Below are 17174 nucleotides of genomic sequence, written 5' to 3'. Positions count from 1 at the left end.
AGCTTTCTGATGTGTTGTACTATCCCCATCAAGAAATGAGAAAACCGAGGTGCGGGGACGTTGAGTGGGAACCTTGGATTAGACCCCCTGGAAGGGGCAGAGTCTAGATTTAGGCCCAGGCTGGCTGGCGCTGGACGCTGCACTCACAGTCTCTGTAGCAGACTGCCAACGCTTCAGCTGGAACTCATCTTACAGAAATGAAACTGGATTAAATCAGTCCCGGATGTAGAAATCCAGGACTGCACTTGACCGCCAGTCCAGTCTCTTACTTGGCCCTGGTCAATGCCTGGTTTCCTAAAGACAGGCCTGGGTCAAAGTTCAACATCCCAGCAGCAGAAACCTTGTTACAAACATGGTTTGTTGGCCAGCTCAGTACTTTTAGTCTCTTAACATCTTTTGATGGGACAACTTAACTTTCGTTTGCCACAGCCCCCTCCTTTTTGTCTTACCCCTGGTCAGTCCATGCTGACGTCACCTACCTTGCATTCTGGGACTTTTGACTTTATAATTTCCCAACCTAGATCTTAGTTTACAAAGAGGAAATGCTGGAACTTGTCAATACCTTAAGAAATGGAAGGTGGGGAGAGAGTGCTATGATTTAATTGCCCTGTTTTAGGATGTGTCTGTACGTTGATTTGCTGATGGATGCCTTCTTGCTTCAACTGACAATATGGAATGAAGGGTCCTTCTCAATTCAGATCATTTGGGTTATTTACAAACCAGTGATATTTTCTGCGTGAAGAAAGGAAAATATTTTCTCCACAATCATGCTGTGTTTCTGGAAATGACTTTATTCCCCGCCTCCCCACCTCAACCCTAACAGCAAGAAAAGAATTTGGAGGACACTAGGGGTCTGGTACCAGCCAAAACAAATGCAAAGATGCCGTTGGCTCTAGAGACTTCTCTCCAAGGCAGAGATGGCAAGCGTTTGTGGAAAGGGCCAGATAGTGAATGTCTCAGATTTTGCCGGCTACATAGGGTTTCCGTTGCCAATTTTTTCATCTTTTTAAACAAATTTTCCAACCCTTTAAAAATGTAGAATCTATTCTTAGCTCAGGGGCCATCCCCAAGCAGACTCTGGGAAGAATTTGGTAGAAGTTTGCCAACCGCTGCCTGCGGAAACAAGAAGGAAGCTATAAAACTCTCTCCAGGCCAGTTAGCCCCGTCCTGTTGCCAGGACAAATGAAACACAAAAGCCGCCCCAGGTGTGAGGAGCACAGCGCAGAGGGAGGGAGGGAGGCGATGCAGACAGACAGGTCTGGAGTCGGGGCTCAGGTGAGTTGGGGGCTCAGGTGAGTTGTCTAAGGGCAGGGCTCCTGTCTCAGCCCCACGGCAGCCCCACTGCAGGCCAACCGCTCAGACAGCTCGCTGAGGACCGTGCGGAGCTCAGCGTTCACCCTGCTTCTGAGAGCAGGAACTCCAGTTAAGCAGCAGGAGCAAATGGCTCGTCTGAGGAGTGGGAAATGGTATGAGGAAGCCAAGGCCGTGAGAGAGAGGGCTTCCCGCCGTCCTTTCCGCAAGGAGGGTGGTTTCTCTCCAGCGGGGGGCAGCTAGGCTGTGCAGTGGGAACCGTCCGCCACCGTCCTCAGGTTCGGACTCTTAAGCAAATGGTGACGCCCGATTTTCACGTAAGCCGGTGTGACTCTTTACGGGAGCCCAAGTCTAATAGGGTCTAACAGGGTCTAATAGAGTGAAAAAGGTGCTGAATGTGCCCTGAGGGCCTTTCTTAAAAGGGTGTCCTCAGCCGAAGCTCGTGGCTTCACCGGGCAGGAAGTTTGCCTCTTCTGAATCCACGTCTTTGGCGAGCACGTGGTGTGGCGGGTTACTTCCTGACGACGTGCCCCTGTAGAAATGGCTCTAGGCTCCCATCTGCAGCAACCACGTGGGTGAGGGGACGACCAGGACCCCACTTTATAAAACATGTCTGGGGGTGGGTTTTTTACCCCCCACTGTCTTATCACCTGGCCGAACAATCCAGGTGGTGTGTGAATCACCAGTAGAGGCTGTAAAGTCCGAGGAAGTAGAATCAGCCTTACAAACAGTGGATCTCAGCGAAGAAGGAGCGCGCACTCCTGAGCCTGCAGAAGAAACACCCGGGAGAGAGGAACGCAAAGCCTCGAGGCCCTCCCTGATGGCGCTCCTCAGACAGATGGTAAGCTCTGCTTCCGGTTCAGGGCAACTGAGATGCCCGCACCAGCTTCTGAGACCCAAGAGCCCAAGGCAGGTGGTCAGCCAGGGCTCTAGGTGGCATGGAAGGAATACCAACTAAACACCAATTGTGCAGAGAAAATTCCCTTTTGTCCTGCTGATTCAATCACAGAGAATGTCTCCTCGTTGCTTATTTTCCTTAACCCTTCAGTTCAGTTCAGTCGCTCAGTCGTGTCCGACTCTTTGCGACCTCATGAATCGCAGCATGCCAGGCCTCCCTGTCCATCACCAGCTCCTGGAGTCCACCCAAACTCATGTGCATCGAGTTGGTGATGCCATCCAGTCCCTGCTAACTTCCTCCTTAACAGAGGAAGAGGTCGCCTAGGCCCCTGCGCCATGGCGGCCAACAGTAACCACCTGGAAATTGTGTTATTCACTTTTGATTTTATTTATTTTTAAAAGTTTCCTTCTGTTTTTGGCAAGCGTTTCTGCTTTCCTCGTTATGATAATAATATGCAGTTTCCTTTGAAAATACGTTTATTTCCATAAAGAACATAAGGCGTTTTTAAAGGATTGAGTAATAAATAGTTCAATTTATATTTTGATGTTGGAAAACTTTTGAAGGGGATGTGTGAGTGACACAAATTTGGGCAAAGCCTGTTTATAGACAATTCCAGACAGGATATGGTATGAAAGGAAATGACAGTTTCCTAATAGTGTCTGTGATTTAGCTGGTGAATTTGCCCTTCTTAACTTCTATAGCATGGAAAGAATGTGGGCAGACATCTTTGGGTGTCTATGAAGAGTTATGTATATTAAACATCTAAACATCCAGGAACTTAAATAATATAATGCAATCAGACCCCAATCGTTTGGAATACAAAAAAACACAAAACATGTAAAAGGTCATTGGTTTAATTCTCTTTTAATGAAAAGCAAGAATTTCATTATAGTGTGCCTTTATTTCCAGGAGTATTTGGGAATTTAATCCTTTGAGAAAGCAACTCTCTAATTTCACAAGCTCAACCTGTTAAGGAATTCTTTCTAGTCCACAAAACAAAACAGAACAAAACCCTTGCCAGTGGGAGATGAGGCCTATTAAAAATCACTGTCAGAGATTGTTGATAGGAATCGTTTTCTTTTATTGCCGAATCCTCATAGAGTAAGAAGTGGGCAATCTGCTTGACCGGGACCCCATCCATCTTCCTGGCCAGTCATTCTGCAGTTTGGCACTGAAAACAGGCCTCGAGATTTGAGATTTTTAAATCAATTTTTACATCAGGAAGGAAAAGAACATTTGGCCTCTTTCTGGCAACCCATCTGAATTACAAATGGGATCCCCAAATAACTCATCACAACACTGAGGGTGATCCAGCTTTCTCATTTCTGGATGGAGCTGAGAGATACAAAAAAAGAAAAGGCAAACAGAATGACTTTGTCTCCAAATAATTGACATGAGACTCCTTCCTTTAAAAGAGAGAAAGATAGGAGGGACTCCAGACAAAGCACGGAAAGACCTCGCAACCACCCACTGCCTCCATTCCAAACACATCCTCGAATTCAAGTGAGGCCCCACGTTTAAGCTCATCCTCCAGAGTCATCCACTCGGTGATGTTTGGGGATGTTTTATAGCAGTAGAAACTGTAAGTCTGAACTGTTAGGGGAACAAACTAGAAATAAGAGTCCTTTGGAATCGATTTTCTGCAGGATACGGATGAGGTAGAAAAGGACACAATTTCCCCCAAGTGACCCTCAGTCAGTTCATAGCATCCGGTCTCACAATGCCCATTATTCTCATTTCCTGTTTCCCATTAAAAGGTTAGACCTGGGAATTTGAATATGAGTGCCTCCTATTAATGTTCGAACCCCTACGCTTCCATGACGGTTGGGGTTTCCCCTAAAGTTCCAGATATCCTAATTATTCACTCACATTACTGAATTATCATGATTGTACTGAATATATATAAATATACTGGATTATCACTACATATAAATATCCATATAGAAATATACTAAATTATCATTACATTATCATGTTCTGATGAACCTTTGCTCTATTGAGGGACGTTTGGTTTGTTTCCAACTTTCCACATTTCATTTATTCACTTACTCAGCAAATATCATTAAGCTCCCACTATACTGCAGGCAGCAGAGATGCAGCAATGAGCATGAACAGATGTGGTCCCCGTCCTCATGGAGAACAAAACCTCATAAAGAAGCCAGATTTGTTTTGAAGTCTATGCCACATTCAGGGAGCACACACCACGTATCTTCCACTCACAGTCTCTGCTGCTTCACCAAACTGCATGAACATCGTTAGAACCTGTTTTCTGCACAGGTGTTAATATTCCCATAGAGTACACTCCTGCAAGATGGCAACTAGCAATTAGTTTCAGGAAACACTTCCAGTTAACATTTCACGGCTTCCAAACAGATTCTTCGGATTTTTGTAGGAAAAATGAAAATCTTGTCTAAGGGCTTGAAGACAGACAGCATCTGGCCCATCACTATGGGATTTTTCTTTTTTATTTTTTTCGAGTATGTGCCTAAGCATTATAATTGAATAAGTAAATATTTTAAACTGAATTCAGATATTTTTAGCAGAATATAGTTTTTAATATTAATTGACTTTAGTAATGAGCCAATATTGTAATGAGCCAATATTATAAAATATACAATATTATAAAACTTTACAATACTGTGTATTGTAAAACAGTCTATTTCTATTTAGTAGTGAGCCAATATTGTAAATTTAATTTAAGCATCCCTTTAATTACAAATAAATAAATTTTAAAAAATAACTGACTGTAATAGAAGAGGAAACTCAATTACAAACACATCACCCTCATTCTGGAATCAGGGTCAGTTCATCTGACCATTGATTCTCTGCTTTCCAATCTTTGCTTCCCTTAAATTTCCTTCAGATAGCACATTTTACTCTCTCATGGCAAAGTACCTGTTGGTCGAATTTGTTTTTTAATAAATGCATTGCCCAGTTGATTTCTAAAGAGATCTTTTTTCCCAGAAATTATTCTTTCATAAAAATCATTTTCACATAATTATATTTCAAGGGAAAGAAAGCAGAGTCATGTCAGTCCTAGCCTCACATCAGCCACATGTCGGTGGAGCACTTCACAAAGATCCCGTGGGCTCCTGCAGACTTTGGAGACAACTGCGAGGAATGGCTAAGACGTCTGTCGCACCCTGGATAGAAAGCAATGCCCACGTGTGCTCACTCAACGGCGTGCCAGGAAATTAGCTATTTGAAGCACTCGTGTCTTTTTACAAAGTGACCCACAAACCAGGTGGGCAGATGAAACCAGAAAGGTGGTGAGGTGAAGGTGAAGTCGCTCAGTCGTATCGGACTCTTTGCAACCCCATGGACTGTAACCTACTAGGCTTCTCCATCCGTGGGATTCTCCAGGCAAGAAAGGTGGTGGATGGAAGTATAAAGACGTAGATTCGCACTCTGTCAATATTAGTAACACCTTGCTTTCTCCCGCACACTATTGCCACAGCGCTTCCTCTAATCCTCCTCTTGTCTCTTTCTTTAGACCATTGATTTTGTAAGAAACTCTGTTGGAATAACCATCTCAGGCTTAGATAAGAGAGACTCTTAAACTTTAATACTGAGAAAATTAAATGCCCAAATGAGACAGCCATGAAATCAGAGGGGTTTTGTTAATTGCATCAATCTAGTAAGTCTAAGACGGAGAAGGCAATGGCACCCCACTCCAGTACTCTTACCTGGAAAATCCCATGGACAGAGGAGCCTGGAAGGCTGCAGTCCAAGGGGTTGCTGAGGGTCAGACAGGACTGAGCGACTTCACTTTCACTTTTCACTTTCATGCATTGGAGAAGGAAATGGCAACCCACTCTAGTGTTCTTACCTGGAGAATCCCAGGGACGGGGGAGCCCGGTGGGCTGCCGTCTGTGGGGTCACACAGAGTCAGACACAACTGAAGTGACTTAGCAGCAGCAGCAGCAGCAGCAGCAGCAGTAAATCTAAGAAAACCTGCTGACATGGACTATCTCATGGAAAAAAAGAGACTTGTTTGTAAGGTTAACTCTAAAACAAAACACAGGAGTCTTTTAGCCAAAGTTTTTGATCTTGGCTTCCTCCCTGAGTATTAAAATATGAATACCAAGTTGTTCTTTAAGGAAAGGCTTTTTAAAGTAGCATTTGTTTTGGGCAATTCCTGTCTTCACCAGAGACTTGGCATTCCTTCCTACCCTGAAAGGGGACTCTGTAGTCACTTGGCAGGTCTCAGCTATTAATAGTAATAATAATAGCTACCGTTTGCTTATTGCATGCAAATTATGCGGCCAGTCCTGTGCCAAGCACAGTGCATGGATCAACTCATTTAGAACACAGAATCCCTGCCCGCAAACCCTCTTACTGGCCCACTGTGCACACGGGGGTATTGAAGACTCTGTGTTTCAGTGACCTGCCCAAGGTCGCAGAGCTGTGACTGGCAGAGGCAGAATGCACACGTGGGCTTTCGTTGCTTCTAAAGCTCACCCTGGTACTCGCATGTTAGTGATGCTTCCTGTGCTTCCGGGAGCTGTTTTCTTTAAAAGCAGAGAGAACAGCCAAAGGTCCACTTTTGTGACTTTCTTATTGATGCTCTCTGTGGAAACATCATTTTTCTGTGTTGGGCTTACCTGAAAATATGACAAAGCAAAAGACAGGAGAATTATCCATGACTTTCGTAAAGCCTGGACACAAGTTTTCTGAATGTACTTGCCACTAAAGTGAGATTTATGTTGGCTGTGCCATTTTGTCTGAATTGTCCAGTTCCGTTTCAAGTGAGCCGCTTGGTAAAACACAAAGGTTGGACTCAAAACCTTTGTTCGTCCTGGAGCTTTCTAGCAGATCCAGTTCCTTGAATCTGTTGTAATGAGGCTGATTTAGTAAACAGTCAGGCTATTATACTCGCTAAAATAAAATGTCATCCCAATTATTCTTTAAAATATCAACTTCAGTTAAAGTAAATCTCTATCAAAATACATTTGCATTCCTTTCAAAGAGATGGGAACTGACCACCAAATATTTCCACTAGGATTTTGAATAAGTGATGTATATTGGAGATGCTTCAATCCTTCTTTGAGAATGAAGCTATGGTCATGCATGACACAATGAAAGACATTTAAAAAGTGATTTTATTAACACACAAGGGTTGGTTGCGAATCCAGGCCCTGAGATGCTTCGTCTTTGATTCCCATGAATAAAAATAAACTCTGTAAAGAAAGTTGCTCAATAATATCACACTGGGAAATCTCCGAAATTACTTAATAGTCTTCAGACTGTTCTTTAAAGTACTAAATAGTCTCTGAACGGATTTTTTCATCTCTTTAAACAGCAAGCCTGTTATTTTTGACAGCTGGGGGAAAAATAAGCTGCTGTGGTTACAGTCCTTTGAGTACAAAGCCCAACAGGAACTATTTTAATTTATCACTGAAAGAGGGCTCTGCAGAGAGGAAAGAGAAGGGGTGGAAAGAATGCAGGAGAGAGAGAGACGGGGAGAGAGGGAGGAAAGGAAGACGGGAGGGAGGGAGGGAGCAGGGAAGTAATCGTCAGTACCTGCTGATGTTGAAGAGACGGCAGACAGACTTAACGAGACTCCGTCCAAACTCACGATGCTGCTGCTGCTGCGGAGTCGCTTCAGTCGTGTCCGACTCTGTGCGACCCCATAGATGGCAGCCCACCAGGCTCCCCCGTCCCTGGGACTCTCCAGGCAAGAACGCTCACCATACAGCTACCTTTTCATAAGTACAGCTTGGTAGCTCAGTTGATAAAGGCGACCCAGGTTTGATCCCTGGGTTGGGAAGACCCTCTGGAGAAGGAAATGGCAACCCACCCCAGCATTCTTGCCTGGGAAATCCCATGGACAGAGGAGCCTGGCGGCTGCAGTCCACGGGGTCGCAAGGGTCCAACAGGACTTAGCAACTCAACTACTAAACTATACCTCAAAATGAGCGGCAGAGAACAATCATGAAAAAGCTGAGGGCAGTCTCCTTTACTTTTTTTAAAGACTCTGAACTTCTTCGCAGTGATTTCCCTGGCATCCTGAGGGTCTGTTTTCAGGATGGCCGCCTATATCCACTACTGCCAAGGGAACCCGCAGGTTCAATCCAAGGCCCCCTCCCCCCAACTCCCACCAAAGGCCAGCAACAAAGGGAAGAGAGAAGAAGGCAGATCTCAGTCTTAAAGTGGCAAGCACCCAGCAGTAGCCAATTGAAACAATTCAATTTAGGGAAGTTAAAAGTCTCTGTCCTAGGGGGATGCAACAGGACTCCTAATGTCCATCAGCTTTTCCTTAAAAATCGCTTTGGCTGGTTTCTGCCTTCCCGCATTCCCTAACGGCCAGCTCATGAGGGCAGGGCACTGTGTTCTAAAGGACCCTATAGAGCGTGTTTGAGTAGGAGGGTCAGTGACAACACAGCCCGAATTCTAGAGGCCCCAGGAACCCCAAAGAGGTCAAACTTCTAGGTGAGACCTGAAGGAGCTGGTTGTAGGGAGCAAAATAACAACCAAGAACCCTTTTCTCTGCTAACTGTTCTCAAGAGACGGGCCTTGTAGAGCGACGCAGGAAGCCTAGAGTGGGGAGAGAGCTGGCTTCCACCTGAACGGGTCTAACCTGTGCGCAGGGCGCAGATCCTCGCTGGCCTTTGGGCTGGACAGCTCTCAGGAGACGCTGATGCGGCTGGCGCCAGAATCACGCTGGTAGAGCCTCTAGTTTAGATTGTCGGTTTAAGGAGCCAAAGCTGTGACTTCAACCCCATTCAGCACGTCCCTGATGCCACCGGCCACGGCGAGGGTGCTAAGCATAGGAAAAGAGAACGGTCAGCGTAACCCATCTCTCTACAAGGGGCGAAAAGGACTACAACGAGACACCCCCACTTAAATGCTACCAGCGGTTTAACTCTTCACTCACTCACTCATACGTTCCGCATGCTCTCTGATGTTCTGGTTCCAACATCAGTATTTTCATCATCACTTATTTACCCCAGAATAACATAATCTCAGGATTTAAGACTTTATTGTTGTTTTTGGAGACCAGCACTTGAATTTAGCCAGACTCTGGTTACAGACGGCATGGAAATTATGCCTCATGAGGAGCGCGTTTCTCGTGAGTCTTCCATTTATCTTGGCCTTGCACCTCAGCAATGAATGACTGAGGTCATCCATTTCAGAACTTCCCTTGCTTTTTCCCTGTTGCTGTGCTCGTGGTCGCTGAAAGGCCACTGTCTGTTTGTTATTTTAGTCAGTGAAAGGGGATGGAGGGATCACCCACTCTGAAGAAATAGATGGGAAAGACGCCAGCTACCAAGTAAGTGATCTGTAAGCTCGGTTCGGTGGTGGGTTTAGCTGCTGTGTTCTTGGTTCTTTCGAGCCTCATGTCCAATCAGTTCTCAGCCACAGCCAACACATCCGACATCTCTAGGTCGGGCACCTACTGTATACCAGGCACCGTCTTGGACTTTGAAGATGCAATAAATGTCCATTACTGTATTCATCAGCGTGAGCTACCATACGGCACCATAGAGAGGAGAGAAAATGAGCGTTTTGATTTCTCTTCTTACAAGGACACTAATCCTATTAGTTGAGGGCCCCATCTTTATGACATTAATTAGCCTTCGTTTTTTACTCCAAATACTTTCACGGACAAGCTGGCTTTCCTCAGCTGTTTCTTACTGTAAAGTCTCACATGCGCTCTTCCCTCTCTCCTCGTTCTTCACATCTTGGCTTAAACGTCACCTCCTCAGAAACCTGTCCCCTTTCCAGCCATCGTCTCTGCACCTCGTGCTTCTACTTCATGGTGCTTATTACACGGTGCAGAAACTCATTTGTCCATTAGTCACCTGTCTCCCCTTCCCCGTCCCACCCCTGCCTGGAGCACTTGTGGAGCAAGGAAGGGACCAGGGACCTGTTATAAATTTTTTTTTTTTCATCACACCGCATGGTGCCTGGTACATAGTAGCAGCTATTTCTGGAATAGATGAGTGAATGACATGGGGTCATGTGGGCTGCTTCTGTCAGTTTCTCTATCCTAAAGAAACAGTTATGTTTTTATAACTATATCCTTTTTTTCCCCAGTGGGAATCATTTCATGCTCAACATCCTATTTTATAATCTGTACTCTTTCTTAACTTAGAAATACACCTCCAAGAAAATGTCATCAATATTCTTCTAATTTTGGCAATACGGAGACATGGTTAAGAATATGGGCTGTGGGCTTCAAACTGCCTGGGTTTGAATCCTGGTTCAGCTGTATTCTGGTTGTGTGACTAAAGGCAAATAACCAATCCCTCCAGGCCTCAGTTTCCTCGTCCGTATAATGGGGCCAGGAAACGTACTGCTTTATAGGGCTGTCATATTTAGATGAATCTATACATGTGACGGTGACTCAGCCATGAAATTAGAGGACGCTGACTCCTTGGAAGGAAAGTTATGAGCAATCTAGATAGCATATTCAAAAGCGGAGACATTACTTTGCCAACAGAGTCTAGTCAAGGCTATGGATTTTCCAGTGGTCATGTATGGACATGAGAGTTGGACTGTGAAGAAAGCTGAGCGCTGAAGAATTGATGCTTTCAAACTGTGGTGTTGGAGAAGACTCCTGAGAGCCCCTTGGACTGCAAGGAGATCCAACCAGTCCATTCTGAAGGAGATCAGCCCTGGGATTTCTTTGGAAGGAATGATGCTAAAGCTGAAGCCAGTAATTTGGCCACCTCATGCAAAGAGTTGACTCATTGGAAAAGACTCTGCTGCTGGGAGTGATTGGGGGCAGGAGGAGAAGGGGACGACAGAGGATGAGATGGCTGGATGGCATCACTGACTCGATGGACGTGAGTCTGAGTGAACTCCGGGAGTTGGTGATGGACAGGGAGGCCTGGCATGCTGCGATTCATGGGGTTGCAAAGAGTCGGACACGACTGAGCAACTGAACTGAACTGACTGATACATGTGAAGCACTTAGAACATTCCTGGTAGAGAGGAGTCAGTGAATTTTAGTTGCTGTTTAACAGCATGAGCTGCCATAACAGAATGTCATGGAGAGGAGAGAGAATGAGCATTTTGGTGTCTCTTCCTACAAAGACACTAATCCTGTTGAATCAGGGCCCCATTCTAATGACCTCAATTAGCCTTAATTATTGGCCTGGCCAAAAAGTTCATTGAGGTTTTTCTGTGACATCTTACAGAAAATAAACAGGAGCGAATGTTGGCCAGCCCCGTTCTTCCTTTTACTCCACACACTTCCGCACTGGGGCTTAGGACTCCCACATATAAAGCCATAGCTTTTGCTGCTGTTTCATTACGGCTATGGCTTCTGATGATAATTACTACCCTGTGATGTTGTTCGTCTCACAGACACACACACATTCCAGCAATTACTGAATAATGGATCATCTCTGCTCCCATAATAGTGGTTCTCTCACACATTTCCACATGGACTATATTGCCTTTTACAGCATTCAGATTGGTTTTATCTTTCCTTTATAACTGACTACTATGCCCACCCTTCCTCCAGACCTATATTCTAGACCCCCTTGGAACTAAAACTCCCAAAGGTGACTGCCTTGGAAACATGATAAACTTCTGTTATTCACTATGGAATATTTACGTATGTCTGTACATGTTGTCTGGAATCTGACCATGAATCAGTAATGCCCATCATTTTGATTCTAAAATCTGACTGTCGTCACTGGAAACCTGAATGAGCTGGAAATGTCATTCTATTTACACTCATCTAGGGATGTTTTGAGAATTCTGTTTTCCAGGGTCTTGGATACAGACATGAGAAGATTTGTGTGTAGTATTGGGAGATGACAAATGCTTAATTTTAGGAGGAGGGGTAGACATTCTCTGCTCCTTTCAGATTTTCCCTCTCTTGAGTTATGAAAGCCTTAACGGATGCTTCCACAAACAGAAAGCATGAGGCATTCCCCGCCTGGGTTGGCTTCCAGTGTCTGAATCAAATGGGACCTTCTGATCTTATCCTCCAGCTTCCTGCCAACGTCCCTGGGTTCTAGGAGGGGACACACTCAGATGACTCAGATGTGAATAAGTTTTGTTGTAAATTTCCAGAATGTATAGGGTCAAACCCTAAGCAAAGATTCTGAATCTTCTGCATTTCATGACAAAGCAATCATACACTGTCCAAATTCTTAGCTCATTTGAAGGAAAGGACTCAGTCATGCATTGTTTCCAGAATTTAGCTTCTAAGCTTTTTTTTAAATTAAGCTAATAGGGATGGCATTACCATGTGGTAAATACACATGACCCACTGAAAGCTCCCTTCTATTAAAAAAAAATCCGTGTCAAAGGAAAGCTGTTTGTGGGGACTCCCCACTTCACACCTGAGTGATGAGCTAAGGGAACTGTTTTGGAAACATTGGGAAGGCCAGTTGCTGGCCATTCATTCCAGACTGACCATGTGTCAGGCGAGGTGCTGGATATAGAGCAATGGAAAAGACACAGAGGGTTCTTATCCTCCAGAGCTTCCCTTCTGTCAGAGGGAGTCAGAACACTTCCACATGAGCAAAGAAATCCCAAATATAAAGAAAACTCAGCAGTGTTCCCCAAGAAGGGGGTGGGTCAGGCTTCCTCAGACTCTCTCAGCTGGGGCTGCGTCTCCAAGGAGCACAGCCGAGCTGAGACCTGATGGGAAAGACGCGGCCTCTGAAGCCCGGAGACACCCCAGCCGCAGCGCAGCCAGGAGGCGGCTCTGCTTTCAGAGTCAGCTTGTGCAAGGGAGAGGAGGCCCTGGTGGCTGCAGCAGAATGAACAGGGCCAGGACGAGGCCGGTGAGACACGGGGGCACCCGATCCAGCAAAGATTTCCTGAGCGCCTCCTCTGTCCCTGGCACTGGGACCCACCGTCCCTCAAAGTCATCGCTGAGTGTTAAGCCAGGAGGACCAATTCGTCCCAGTTTGCCCAGGACTTTCCTGGTTTGGGGGCTTCCCAGGTGGTGCTAGTGGTAAAGAATCCACCTGCAATGCAGGAGACCCAAGAGACCTGGGTTCGATCCCTGAGTCGGGAAGCTCCCCTGGAGGAGGAAGTGGCAGCCCACTCCAGTACTCTTGCCTGGAGAGTCCCGTGGACGGAGCAGCCTGGCGGGCGACAGTCTATGGGGGTGAAAAGCAGGAGACCCAAGAGACCCGGGTTCGATCCCTGAGTCAGGAGGACCCCTGGAGGAGGAAGTGGCAGCCCACTCCAGTACTCTTGCCTGGAGAGTCCCATGGACGGAGGAGCCTGGCGGGCCACAGTCCATGTGGTCGCAGAGTCAGGCACGACCGAGCACACTGTAACTTCCTGGTTTTGAAGCTGTTAAATTCCGTGTCCTGGAATGCCCTCACTCCCAGAGAGGCCCAGACAGTTGCCCTCTGTGTGTTTGGCATCCAGGCACCCCCTCCTCCGGGGGCTTTCCATCACCAGCTGTTGCAGCCCTAGCAGTGCCGTGAGGTGCGATTTCGTTGCTGTATTCTTACTCCTATCCAGAAGAGGAAGCCGAGAGGTCACACCGTTTATTCCCGGTCACACAGCAAGGATGTGATGAACCAGAGCCACGCCATGTTGTCTTGACTCCAGACACTGAGTTCTCAGTCACTCGCTGTGTCTTAAAATCCTCTACAGGGCAAAGCCATTTAACGGGGGGGTGGGAACGGGGGTGGCAGAGTCACTGGTTTCTGCCTTTCTGCAGAGCAGCGTGCTGGGATGTCTGCCTCCTTCTAAGGCGAGTGTCTGCTCCGGGTGCCTGTCATACTTGACATCTTAGCATCTGCTACAACTTAGGGGGCTGGGATCTGACAAAAACACTCAGGAGGTGTGCTTGTACGGCAGCTTCTCGGGGAGCCCTGGATGCCTGAGGCTTTGCTCCGAGGAAACCCTTCCTCCGGGGTGCTGCAGTCTGGGGAAGCCTTCAGGACCCGGCAATTTTTCTCTGTCTTCTTGCTCACGTCTAAGAGGTGTGTTTGATCCACTGATGAGAAATGATTACTCTCTGCCTTCTGAATCAAAACTACCACTTTGCCGCAGAGATCTGTGACCTAAGCTTTATGAGTCACAATTTGCGGGTGTGTGCCCAGTGGGCCAGCTGTGGCCGCAGGAATAATCGCGCTTGGGGGTTTGCTATCAACAGGGCTTTAAAGCTTCTTCTGTCAGTATTTTTAAACGAACATATTTTGCATTTACCGTAATTCGATTTCAAGTTTCCACTGAAAAAATCTAGAAGATCTGAGAGTGCCAAGCTATAATCTAGTCATATCTTTGGTGGATCTGAGCAGCTGTTGCCCTTTTAAACAAGGCATGTGACATTCAGCTCACCACAGTCTCCCCTGCTCCAGTCTGTCTCCCCAACATCTAGGCCAGCATTGCTTGAACTGTTTTTCTTAAACTGGAGAAATATTTCTTCGGCCTTAGGTTGCTTTTCAGTTCAGTTCAGTCGCTCAGTTGTGTCTGACTCTTTGCAACCCCATGAGCCGAAGCTTGTCAGGCCTGCCTGTCCATCACCAACTCCCAGAGTTTACTCAGACTCACGTCCATCGAGTCGGTGATGCCATCCAACCATCTCATCCTCTGTCGTCCCCTTCTCCTCCTGCCTTCAATCTTTCCCAGCATCAGGGTCTTTTCCAATGAGTCAACTCTTCACATGGGGTGGCCAAAGTATTGGAGTTTTAGCTTCAACATCAGTCCTTCCAATGAACACCCAGGACTGATCTCATTTAGGATGGACTAGTTGGATCTCCTTGCAGTCCAAGGGACTCTCAAGAGTCTTCTCCAACACCACAGTTCAAAAGCATCAATTCTTTGGCACTCAGATTTCTTTATAGTCCAACTCTCACATCCATACATGACCACTGGAAAAACCATAGCCTTGACTAGACGGACCTTTGTTGGCAAAGTAATGTCTCTGCTTTTGAATATGCTGTCTAGGTTGGTCATAACTTTCCTTCTAAGGAGTAAGTGTCTTTTAATTTCATGGCTGAAATCACCATCTACAGTGATTTTGGAGCCCCCCAAAAAATAAAGTCAGCCTTTTACAAGTGGGGAGATAAGGTCACCGCTTGATTATCCTAACCCTTAGCGTCTTTCGTGTTTTTATTTTATCTCTATGGCCCCCAGTGTCATTTCAGTTCAAATAAACTACGGGAAAAAGGCTTTGACCTCCTAATAGATTTTTGGTCGTCTGTAATTTACCTAGAATTTTGGATTTTACAGCCTCATCCCTCCAAACCATAGGAACCAAGTAGGATTGCGAACATTGCACTTTACCATGGAAAATATGTCCATTCAAAACTACAAATAAAACAACTGCCTTCTTTTACTGCTGTCTTATGAAACGGCAGTGTCACACCAGAGATTAAGGGAGACAATCATGTAGAGACGAGGAGGCGTACCCAAGAAAAGTCACACGTGGTGCAAGTGGGAGAAACCCTCTCGCAGGTGGCTCAAGAGAAAAGGGGGCTTCAGGAACAGCTAGATCCAGGGGCATATGCAATGGCAACCATACATGGGGTCTTTCTCCCCTTCTCTCTCATCCGCTCTCATCTCTGCTTTTCCTCTGTGTCCCGGGGTTTCTTTTTCAAGCAGATTTTTTTTCCTAGAAATGATGATAGTTCTTGAAGCTCCAGGCGTTTATCTTCACAGCTTCCACCTCAAAGGAAAGGGAACAGACCTCTCTCTTGCTTGTTTAGCAAAGCTTTGGGATCAGCTGAGGTTTAGCTGTGTTTGGCCAGTCTGAACCAATCCCAGCAGCCCAATCATACCCAATGCTCTGGTTGGCCAGGTCTGGGTCACGTGTCCTTGTTCAAGGATGAAATTAGCGAGTGAAAACCGCAGGGAATAAACCAGAGAGAGAGGAGTGGTTCTCCAAGGAGAACCCAGCTTTTAGTTCTAGAAGGAGGAGTAAAAAATGCTTGCCACGGAAGCAATCATCAATGAATGAATGATCAGATTGGTAAATAAATGTCCCCACTGTGATTTCATACCATGAAAAGTATTTACACATCTTTTCTTATTTTTTTCCATCTCACCCAGGACTCAGGAGCACACAGACACCATCCACCCTTCGAACATCTCTGTCTTAACGCATCTATTCACCTGCTCCTGAGCGTTGTCTTGCCGCTACTAAAAATGCACTTTGTTTGAACTTGCTCTAGACCTCGGACCCCACGGAGAAGGTGGTCTCTCCGCCACAGCCGGAAGCGGCAGCTGCGGGCCAGAAGGGCAAAGAAGGCCCGTCCAAGGGCAAGAAGGCCGCCGCGGAGCCCAACAAGCAGAAGGGCGACAAGCAGGAAGCCAGAGAGCCGGCCCCGGGCGTGGAGCCGGCCGCCGCTGAGGCGAACTCGCTGCCGAACGGGGACAAGCCCCAGAAGAGACCCGAGAAGCGGCGGCAGTCCCTCGGGGGCTTCTTCAAGGGCCTGGTGGGTAGTCGGGGCGCCTCCCCTCTCGGGCTTGTGGGTCCCGCCTCCAAAGGCGACCGGCTGGCTGGCCACCAGGTGGCCGGACCTTTGCCAGACAAACCCTGAGCGCCTGCTGGGGCCCAGGGGCAGAGAGCCCGGTGCATGCAGGCGGGTGGATGCTGGCGCGGGGCGGATAAAAGGAGCTCCGTTTCGGGCAGTGGGCAGCTCAGCCGTCTGTGCGGGCTGCGCAGAGTACTGGCCCGCTCCTACGTGAGCAGGAAAGCTATTGAAACTGTTCAGCGAGGAAATGCTGGGCCCTTGCTTATAGCCTTCACGGACTGTTCTGCTGCTACAGTGCCGTAGCCACAGCCAAAGAGATAGGCAGCACACGTCTCGGACCGCCTTGGAGAGCTGACGGCGCTTTGGCGCCGTGATGCCTGCAGAGGTGGTGAGCGGTGGGTAGACCCTAAGTCTCGTTCACGTCACCGAGCCCTTTGTCTGAGGCCAGGCTTCCTGGCATTCGTCACCTCTTTAATGATGGCAACATCCCTTTGGGGCAGAAACGCTTCTGCCTTAGTCCCTCCATCTTCCTGTTGTCATGAGACTCCAGCAGTGGT

The 17174-nt window shown here is 46.9% G+C and overlaps 1 protein-coding gene and 1 long non-coding RNA gene across 9 annotated transcripts in view; one reads left to right on the top strand and one right to left on the bottom strand.

The window, feature by feature from the left end:
- BCAS1 (brain enriched myelin associated protein 1) overlaps window positions 1–17174 on the top strand; it is a 98460-nt gene that overhangs the window by 79471 nt on the left and 1815 nt on the right. For 4 of the 8 annotated variants that reach the window (XM_069548848.1, XM_069548849.1, XM_069548847.1 and 1 more), the window contains one exon: window positions 16315–16578. In XM_069548848.1, coding sequence (XP_069404949.1) covers window positions 16315–16578 — 264 coding nt within the window. Of the gene's footprint in view, window positions 1–1978; window positions 2153–9416; window positions 9483–16314; window positions 16579–17174 lie in introns of all 8 variants that reach the window. The other 4 variants (XM_069548842.1, XM_069548845.1, XM_069548843.1 and 1 more) reach the window with 2 other exon arrangements.
- Window positions 7294–17174, bottom strand: part of LOC138417831 (uncharacterized) — a 34406-nt gene continuing 24525 nt past the window's right edge. The window contains exon 2 of the long non-coding RNA XR_011248313.1: window positions 7294–8972. This is a non-coding gene — a long non-coding RNA (uncharacterized lncRNA). The remainder of the gene's footprint in view (window positions 8973–17174) is intronic.

Source organism: Ovis canadensis, chromosome 13, assembly GCF_042477335.2.
Source record: "Ovis canadensis isolate MfBH-ARS-UI-01 breed Bighorn chromosome 13, ARS-UI_OviCan_v2, whole genome shotgun sequence".
In the NCBI taxonomy this organism is placed as follows: domain Eukaryota; kingdom Metazoa; phylum Chordata; class Mammalia; order Artiodactyla; family Bovidae; genus Ovis; species Ovis canadensis.
Note: the sequence above shows the minus strand (reverse complement) of the source record. Positions and strands in the feature narration are given on the sequence as shown.